Source organism: Solenopsis invicta, unplaced genomic scaffold (genome assembly GCF_016802725.1).
Source record: "Solenopsis invicta isolate M01_SB unplaced genomic scaffold, UNIL_Sinv_3.0 scaffold_67, whole genome shotgun sequence".
In the NCBI taxonomy this organism is placed as follows: Eukaryota; Metazoa; Arthropoda; class Insecta; order Hymenoptera; family Formicidae; genus Solenopsis; species Solenopsis invicta.
Genome location: NW_024105342.1, coordinates 129,433 through 139,318, shown reverse-complemented (window position 1 = coordinate 139,318; position 9,886 = coordinate 129,433). Strand labels below are relative to the sequence as shown.

The 9,886-nt window shown below is 30.4% G+C and overlaps 2 protein-coding genes across 2 annotated transcripts; both read right to left on the bottom strand.

Annotated features, from left to right (window-relative positions):
• Positions 1–1,043: 1,043 nt before the first annotated feature.
• Positions 1,044–4,016, bottom strand: LOC120356881 (peptidoglycan-recognition protein 1-like). The gene is made up of 4 exons (XM_039459524.1): positions 3,861–4,016; positions 3,128–3,335; positions 1,907–2,025; positions 1,044–1,787 (listed from the first exon to the last, which is right to left on the bottom strand). The coding sequence occupies exons 1-4, from the start codon at positions 3,913–3,915 to the stop codon at positions 1,603–1,605; spliced, it is 567 nt and encodes a 188-aa protein (XP_039315458.1). The 5' UTR covers positions 3,916–4,016; the 3' UTR covers positions 1,044–1,602.
• A 648-nt stretch (positions 4,017–4,664) lies between these two features.
• LOC105203375 (peptidoglycan-recognition protein 1) lies at positions 4,665–8,330 on the bottom strand. Its single transcript, XM_011172165.3, has 4 exons — positions 8,173–8,330; positions 7,432–7,639; positions 6,089–6,207; positions 4,665–5,969 (listed from the first exon to the last, which is right to left on the bottom strand). Exons 1-4 carry the CDS (start codon positions 8,225–8,227, stop codon positions 5,785–5,787), a joined length of 567 nt encoding a protein of 188 aa, XP_011170467.2. The 5' UTR covers positions 8,228–8,330; the 3' UTR covers positions 4,665–5,784.
• Between the last annotated feature and the right edge of the window lie 1,556 nt (positions 8,331–9,886).

Genomic DNA, 9,886 nt, shown 5'->3' with positions numbered 1-9,886 from the left:
GGTGTCGATAGCTGGCTTGGAACTATGAGCCCGTGGAATTATCGCAATCGAATTGCATCGAATTTTGTTGTGGTTATGAGTTAGCACGGCTTATATTAACATAACCACATGACATAAAGCATTAAAAATTTATCCATACGAATTTTTCGACCCCTTATGTCTTGTGCTTTACGCACTATGTACTCTACATTATGAGTCTTCTACAATAAGCTATTAGTTGGTATAATAAGTCATAAGTTAAAGTGAGAGTAAACGCGCTAGACAAAGAAAGATAGCGCGGCCGGACAAGTGATTACAAAGATTAACGTTACATCGCGCTATCCTTACAATATTTAAGTTTCATATCAAACAAGAAATTTTTAATTGATTAATCTGTATGCTATAACAAAAAATTATAATTGTTCTATTCTCTGCTTTTGTAGTAGAACGTTTTTTAATGAATTTTTTTTAAAGAATTAGGCTACAGTAGAATTTTAAAAAATTTGAAACTTTTTTTGGCTTAAATAATACTTTAAGGTCTTAAAAATAAACTACAAAATGTATCATAAGTAAGAAAAGCTTTGTAATAGATATTAAGCTCTGTTAAAGCTTATTAAACACTAATTGAAACTTAAAACACGTTTTTCTCAAAATTATGTTTTTTAAATTGGGCGGAAGGATAACTCGGTCCAATTTTTATCGATTAACTTCAAATTTTAAGCAGTTTTAAAATAATATTCTACACGGAAGTACTTACGGAATTTTAATTTCACTGTAAACTTTTTTTGTTATAAATAATTTTCTCGTCATTTTTTTTTGTTAAACACTACAATATTTTTTCATTTATGCACCATTTTTGCAAAAAACGAAAAAAAATTTCCGTACTTCTATAGAAAATATATCTAGATTCAAAATATCTTTGGATTTTTAGTCTAGACAAAAAATTATGGAAGAAATCTTTTCGCCCGTGTGATGTCAAAATAGAAAGCCTTTACAAGCGGATACGTATCGCCGCCATTTTTTATTATAAAAAAAAGTAATATCAATATTTGAACAATAAAAGATAAGGAATAAAGTAGTTTATTTGAATTTTTTTGAATTGTGTACGTATACACAAGCTGATCAATTCATGTACAATCTTCAACAATAGTACATTATGTACCCCAGAGCCGAGCTTTGCCGTTCTCGACTGAAAACAACGTCCGAAGTTGAGAACGCGCTCGACTTCACGGTGCATACGGTATTTTATGCAAAGGAAGTACGCGCTTTATGCGTCACATTGCAGAAGAGTATTGCAACATCTCCAACTATGTTGCGTGGCAAGAGGGGGTCTATGGGGAGGGGGGGCGGAGCCCTCCCCCCAGCGATGGTCCAGGCGGCGAAGCCCTCTGGTCAAGGGCGAAACTTCTTAATCAGAGAAGGCGCGGAGTCACGTGACAAAAGTGCGCATGTGGAACCATACGAGATATTGATTTTGTTCATTTTGCCGTCCACGGATGGCAATATCCCCTACCCCAAAAATTGCCCATTTATGGCCATGTTACCAACTGTCCCGCAATATTGCGAAAAACGTGCTTCCTTTGCATAAATATCTTTATTATATCGAAAACATCCACTTCTCGTCTAAGGTTCGCTACTCCATTCAGGCCAATTTTGGATCTGGGCGTAGAGTTGATTTCCAGGACTAGCTGTTGCGGTCACCTGTCGTGCACCAAGCACGCGTACATTGTTTCGAAGGATATGTTGGGATTTTCCACATTTAATTAATTGGTGTGCGGTGTCTAACATGTTCTGACTAGCTTCTTTGTCTGAAACAAATTCGTCAAAATATTTAATTTCGAGTATACAAAATAATATATAAATGTTAATATAAATATTGTTGAAACAATTGTGACAAATAAGTTTCACAAGATTTATCTATACTTACTCTGAAAATTTCCAATGAAAGCTATACCGATAGACTTTTTATTATATCCGTACGTGTGTGCTCCTTCGCGGGTCCATCCGCATCCTTCGTATACGTTTCCATCATCGCCAATCAAGAATCTTTAAAAAAAATAATTAATATTAAATCAACAATCATTGTCTTATATACATATAAATATACATATAATATATTTTTTTCTTGATGAAACTAAACAAAATTTCTTCATTTATGTTTAAGATTATCAAATTTTTAAAAAGAAATTTGTATTCTTACTTATATATGAGACAATGTATGATTATTAATTTGGTACAAATGTTTTTGTATACAAATAAAAATAATTGATAATTACTAGAATACATTTTACTTAATCTTTAAGAGCATGAAATATCCAAATAAACATAGATCAAATAGTATCAGACATGCTATCCCTCCTTTCGTCGCACGCTACCCACTACCTTGGTGAAAGTGTTGGAAAGATTCGGATACAGATTTCGTATAAAAATAGATTAACGCAGATAGAAAAAAAAGAAAGATAGAAAGAAATATAGTTAAAAAGTTTTTTTTCGAATTGTTACCGGATTGTTCATTCCGATTAAAACTCGAGATTGAAAACCTTGTCCGTACGAGCGTCGGATTCATTTAGACTGGACTCACAGATTGAGAAGGATTGAACAAATTATTAAGATAAGTTTTGGGTTTATTTGGATTGGACTCCAGGATTGTAAAAGATTGAATGACTGTTTCGGATTTATTCAGATAGAACTTGGAATTGATGCACGGATTGAGAAAAGTTACAAATTTGATTCGGTTTAGGACGAACATAGATTTCAAAACTGTTCGTAAAAGTTTGGAAATGTTTGTATTAAAATCCTAATCAAAACTTTTATCAGGGTACCATTTTCTCGCCCTACAACTTATGCGAACAAGCGCTTTCTCTCCACACACTCTTATTCGTACGACTTTAATATTTTATAACTTGAAAATTATTATAAATAATGCAAAATAATATAACGTTTTGATTTATCTCAATCTTTTTTACCTTTTCACGTGCGATCATGCAAGTGGTTTGGGACACCCTATATAAGTAAGATCATTGATTCATATGTAAACAAGAAATAGTATTATTACAATAATAAATAAGGCAAATAATTAGTTAAAAATTAGTATCGATCAGAATGATTTAAAAAATCATATAACCATAATCGAAATAATATAGCTTACGAGTAACCAATGTCATCCCAGCCGAGTGTATCCATATGGTATCCACGAATGCTGTCAACTCGAGCTGTACATGTCTCGCGCGTATTACATTTGTCGGTGGTCGTATGCTGTATTATCACGTAAGGTATTGGTACTATTAAATAATTGACATCTCCAGCGGGGACACTGGTCCACTGAGTTCTACTGATAATGTTTGGACATTTGTCCTCTGCAAAAACATTCAATAAAAAATTAATCTTATTTGATTATAACGTTAAAGAAAAATAGTTTTTTAATCGAGAAGAGAAGACTTTAAAAGTCAAAGAAATTGAAGGTTCTTTAGGTGTCAAAAAAATGCAAAAAAAAACATTTACTTATCTGAATAATAAGAAAATAAAAAAGCGATTAAAAATGGATTTATATTTTTACAACAATCTTTTATACTTTGTGTATATTCAAATGCATATTTTTATACATTCTGAATATATACATTTATACATTTGTACATGTATATTCTGTATATATGTTTAATTCTTGTTCTTTTTAGAAAAGTAGTTATTAGCAATATCAAACAAATGAAGAGAATTTATGTTATTTTTTTTGCTGAACTGTTTTTTTTCCAAATAACAAAAAATTTTTATAATATAAGGAATTAATAGGTAAAAAAGTAAATATAGTACATTTCGCAAACAATTTCAAAGGATTTTACAAAATAATGAATAACGGTCAACTGAAAATTTAGAAAAATACTTACCAGCAAAACTAGCAGGAAGTGCCAACAAAAGCACGAAGCAGATTTTTGAAATCATCTTCACAGCATAAAGCAACGGTCTGCGACTGTAAGAAGAACGTCTAAAGTTCAGAATATAATACCAATATCTCGGATTGCGATAACCTATAACTAAAAGATAACAAAAGTCACTGAATAATATTTATTAACTTTTTATATCATTTTTAATCGTAAAAAAGATGAGGGAGAAACATAAATTACTATAATTTATTATTTGTTTTATAAGTAAATCTCAGAACAACCCGGTAAATAATTTTTCCTGTATAATTAATATTATTATTATAGTTATACATAATTATGTATTAAATGTCCATATACAGGATGAGACAGAAGTCTAGATACACCTAAGTAACTCAGAAAATATAAGTTTTGCAGAAAAGTGTTTCAGACAAAAGTTGTATGGTTTAAAAAGATTTATTTACTGATTTTATCAATTTGATCTTGGATGGCGATCGCCAAGATCAGATCGAAATCACATTTTTTAAATAGAACATTCTGTTTTTGATTCCAGAATCTAATAGCTGGTGTCAAGAGTTTTCTAAAACACTACAAGAAAGTTTATTTTCATTGAGTATTTTCCGAGTTATGAGGCTTGAAAGCTACAGTGTATTGTAACTTTCAAGCGTCATAACTCGGAAAGTACTTAACAAAAATAAACTTATTTATAGTGTTTTGGAAAGCTCTTGAAATCGACTACAAAAAAATGCAATAAAAAATATAAAATGTTAAGGAAGTACCAATACCCCCCTTTCATTAGGATATTATCGATACTCTAACATTATATCTTTTATTGCACTTTCTTGTAGTCGCTTTTGAAAGCTTTCCAAAACTTTACAAGAAAGTTTTTTTTTGTTAAGTATTTTTTGAGTTATGACGCTTGAAAGTTACAGTACACTGTAGCTTTTGAGCCTCACAACGTGTTTCAAGTTTCAATTAGTGTTTAATAAGTTATAACAGAGCTTAATATCTATTACAAAGCTTTTCTTACTTATGATACATTTTGTAGTTTATTGTTAAGACCTTAAAGTATTATTTAAGCCAAAAAAATTTCTAATTTTTTTTAATTCTACTGTAGCTTAATCCCTTAAAAAAAATTCGTTAAAAAACTTTTTGCTACAAAAGCAGAGAATAGAACGATTAAGATTTTTTGCTATAGCATAGAAATAAATCAATTAAAAATTTCTTGTTTGATATGAAACTTAAATATTGTCGAGAATAGCGCAATTTAATGTCTACCTTTGTAATTACTTGCCCGCGCCATCTTTCTTTCTTTGTCTAACGCGTTCGCTCTCACTTTAAAGTTCCTTTCCTCCTTTCGGAAAGTATCATTGTATTTTCTGTACTTATACATATAATAAAGTATCTTTTATACACAAGCTGGCCGATTCACGCACAATCTTCAACAATAGTACATTATGTATCCCCGAGTTTTGCCGTTCTCGACTGAAAACAGCGTCCGAAGTTGAGAACGCGCTCGGCTCCACAGTGTATACGGTATTTTATGCAAAGAAAGTACGCTTTTTTGCGTCACACCGCAGAAGAGTATTGCAACATCTCCAATTATGTTGCGCAGCGAGGGGGAGTCTGGGGGGGCAACCTCCCCCTCCAGCGATGGTCCAGGGGGCAGAGCCCTCTGTCAGGGGTGCAGGCAGCGAAGTCTCCTGGTCAGGGGAGGCATGAAGTCACGTGACAAAAGTGCGCATGGTGAACCGTACGAGAATATTGATTTTGCCCATTTTGCCGTCCACGGATGGCAATATCCCCTACCCCAAAAATTGCCCATTTATGGTCATGTTACCAACTATCCTGCAATATTGCGAAAAACGTGCTTTCTTTGCATAAATACTATCTTTATTCAATCAAAAACATTCACTTCCCAAACACTCGTCTATGGTTCACTACTCCATTCAGGCCAATTTTGGATCTGGGTGTAGAGTTGATTTCCAGGACCAGTTGATGCGGTCACCTGTCGTGCACCGAGCACGCGTACATTGTTTCGAAGGATATGTTGGGATTTTCCACATTTAATTAATTGGTGTGCGATGTCTAACATGTTCTGACTAGCTTCTTTGTCTGAAACAAATTCGTTAAAATATTTAATTTTCAGTATACAAAATAATATATAAATGTTAATATAAATATTGTTGAAACAATTGTGACAGATAAGTTTCCCAAGATTTATCTATACTTACTCTGAAAATTTCCAATGAAAGCTATACCGATAGATTCTTTATTATATCCGTATGTGTGTCCTCCTTCGCGTGTCCATCCGCGTCCTTCGTATACGTTTCCATCACCGCCAATCAAGAAGCTTTGAAAAAAAATAATTAATATTAAATCAACAATTATTGTCTTATATACATATAAATATATATATAATATTTTTTTTTCTTGATGAAACTAAACAAAATTTCTTTATTTATGTCCAAGATTATCAAATTTTTAAAAAGAAATTTGTATTCTTGTTTATATAAGAGACAATGTATGATTATTAATTTGGTACAAATTTTTTTTGTATATAAATAAAAATAATTGATAATTAATAGAATACTTTTTTTAATCTTTAAAAGCATGAAATATTCAAACAAACATAGCATAGATCAAATAGTATCGGACATGCTATCCTTCGTCGCACGCTACGCACTAACCTGGTGAAAGTGTTGAAAAGATTCGGATACAGATTTTGTACAAAAATGGATTTACGCAGATAGAAAAAAAAAGATAGAAAGAAATATAGTTAAAAAGTTTTTTTTGGATTGTTACCGGATTGTTCATTCCGATTAAAACTCGAGATTGAAAACCTTGTCTGAACAAGCCTCGGATTCATTTGGATTGAACTCACGGATTGAGAAGGATTGAACAAGATAGGTTTTGGGTTCATTCAGATTGGACTCCAGGATTAAAAAAGATTAAATGACTGTTTCGGATTCATTCAGATAAAACTTGGAATTGATGTACGGATTGAAAAAAATTACAAATTTGATTTGGTTTAGAACGAACACAGATTTCGGAACTGTTTGTAAAAGTTCGAAAAAGTTCGTATTAAAATCCTATCCGAAACTTTTAGCAGGGTACCATTCCATCGCCCCACAGCTCATGCGAACAAGCGTTTTCTCTCCACACAGTCTTATTCGTACGACTTCAATATTTTATAACTTGAAAATTATTGTAAATAATGCAAAATAATATAAGACGTTTTGATTTATCTCAATCTTTTTTATCTTTTTACGTGCGATTATGCGAGTGGTTTGGAACACCCTATATAAGTAAGATATAAGATCATTGGCTGCGTTCAGCAGACTCAACAGTTGAGTGAGCGCTCGCTGTTATTGGTATTCTAAATCTGAAAGTCTGATTGGATGATCTAAAAGAATATCTCAACATGTTGAGTCTGCTGAACGCAGTCATTGATTCATACGTAAACAAGAAATAGTATTATTACAATAATAAATAAGGCGAATAATTGGTTAAGAATTGGTATTGATCAGAACAATTTAAAAACTTGTATAACTATAATCGAAATTATATAGCTTACGAGTAACGAATGTCATCCCAGCCAAGTGTATCCATATGGTGTCTTCGAACGCTGTTAACACGAGCTGTACATGTCTCACGCGTATTACATGTGTTGGTTGTCGTATGCTGTATTATCACGTAAGGTATTGGTATTATTAAATAGTTGACATCTCCAGCGGGGACATTGGTCCACTGGGTTCTACCGATAATGTTTGGACACTTATCCTCTGCAAAAATATTCAATAAAAAATTAATCCTAATTGATTATAACGTTAAAAAAAAAATAGTTTTTTAATCGAAAAAAAAAAAAAACTTTAAAAGTCAAGAAAATTGAAGGTTTTTAGGTGTGAAAATATGTAAAAAAAGCATTTACTTATCTGATTATAAGGAAATAAAAAAGCGTTCAAAAATGGATTTATATTTTTACAATAATATTTTTTATATTTTGTGTATATTCAAATGAATATTTTTATACATTCTGAATATATACATTTATACGTTTGTACATACATATTTTGTATATATATTTAACTCTTGTTCCTTTTTGAAAAGTAGTTATTAGCAACATGGAATAAATGAAGAGAATCTGTTATTTTTTTTCTTTTTGCTGAATTGTTTTTCTTTCACAAATGACAAAAACTTTTTATAATATAAGAAATTAATAGGTAAAAAAGTAAATATAGTACATTTCGCAAACAATTTCAAAGGATTTTACAAAATAATGAATAACGGTCAACTGAAAATTTAGAAAAATACTTACCAGCAAAACTAGCAGGAAGTGCCAACAAAAGCACGAAGCAGATTTTTGAAATCATCCTCACAGCATAAAGCAACGGTCTGCGACTGTAAGGAGAACGTCTAAAGTTCAGAATATAATACCAACAGTATCTCAGATTGCGATAACTTATAACTAAAAGATAACAAAAGTCACTGAATAATATTTATTAACTTTTTATATCATTTTTAATCGTAAAAAAGATGAGGGAGAAACATAAATTACTATAATTTATTATTTGTTTTATAAGTAAATCTCAGAACAACCCGGTAAATAATTTTTCCTGTATAATTAATATTATTATTATAGTTATACATAATTATGTATTAAATGTCCATATACAGGATGAGACAGAAGTCTAGATACACCTAAGTAACTCAGAAAATATAAGTTTTGCAGAAAAGTGTTTCAGACAAAAGTTGTATGGTTTAAAAAGATTTATTTACTGATTTTATCAATTTGATCTTGGATGGCGATCGCCAAGATCAGATCGAAATCACATTTTTTAAATAGAACACTCTGTTTTTGATTCCAGAATCTAATAGCTGGTGTCAAGAGTTTTCTAAAACACTACAAGAAAGTTTATTTTTATTGAGTACTTTCCGAGTTGTGAGACTTAAAAGCTACAGTGTACTGTAACTTTCAAGCCTCACAACTCGGAGAATAGTCAACAAAAATAAAATTTCTTGTAGAGTTTTGGAAAGGTCTTGACACCAGCAATTAGATTCTGAAATTAAAAATAGGGTTCTATTTAAAAATATTGACCTCACCTTGATCTGACCTTGGCAATGCCACTTAAGGTCAAATTGATAAGATTAATAAATAGATTTTTTTGAACTATACAACTTTTGTCTAAAACACTTTTCTGTAAAACTTATATTTAAGTTATTTAGGTGTATCCAGACTTTTGTCCCACTCCGTATATTAAAATATATATAATTAAGTATTATTATGTATAATTATAATTATATAATGATTGTATACAATTTGATATAGTCATTACATATAATTATACATAATTACATACGATTATATATAATTATATATCATTATATGTTATTACATATATTTCAATATACATATAACACGATATATATATATATATATATATATATATATATATATGATATATAATTATAAATAATTATAATAAAAACTTGTTACTCCCTAAATTGAAATTAGTGTATTATTCACTGAAAGGCAATGAATAGTCTGTTTTCACTGATATACTTATACTGTAATATTTTATTCAGTAATATATGCACTATTTTTCAATAACAATACACTAGTTCTGTCAATGACAGTATCCTATTCTTAATCAGAAAATCACTAAAAAATAATAATCACCCAAATAGCACAAAATACATATTTATAAAATATTTACTAAATATTTATAATATTTATTTTAATATTTTATAAACATTTAATAAATATTTTTATGGTTTTAAATTTGACAGATCATAAATATTTATCATAAACGTTTGCAAAATATTTATGATAAATTTATAATAATTATTTTGAAAATGTTTGAAATATCGGCATAAATACTTATTACACCACATAATTCCATTGAGCAAAACAATATTTTTATAATATTTTAAAAAACAATTTTCGCAAAGAAATTCTATTCTAGGAATATTTTTCGGAAATTCCCAAGTGGTCACCCATCCAAGTCGCGATCTCAGTGAACGTTTCTTAA

Coding starts and splice junctions, on each gene's coding strand:
- LOC105203375 (XM_011172165.3), bottom strand. CDS start 8,227: ATGATTTCAAAAATCTGCTTCGTGCTTTTGTTGGCACTTCCTGCTAGT. Junction 6,208..7,431: donor TGGGATGACATTCGTTACTC/GTAAGCTATATA, acceptor TTTTTTTCAAAG/CTTCTTGATTGGCGGTGATG. Junction 5,970..6,088: donor TTTCATTGGAAATTTTCAGA/GTAAGTATAGAT, acceptor AATTTGTTTCAG/ACAAAGAAGCTAGTCAGAAC.
- LOC120356881 (XM_039459524.1), bottom strand. CDS start 3,915: ATGATTTCAAAAATCTGCTTCGTGCTTTTGTTGGCACTTCCTGCTAGT. Junction 2,026..3,127: donor TGGGATGACATTGGTTACTC/GTAAGCTATATT, acceptor TTTTTTTTAAAG/ATTCTTGATTGGCGATGATG. Junction 1,788..1,906: donor TTTCATTGGAAATTTTCAGA/GTAAGTATAGAT, acceptor AATTTGTTTCAG/ACAAAGAAGCTAGTCAGAAC.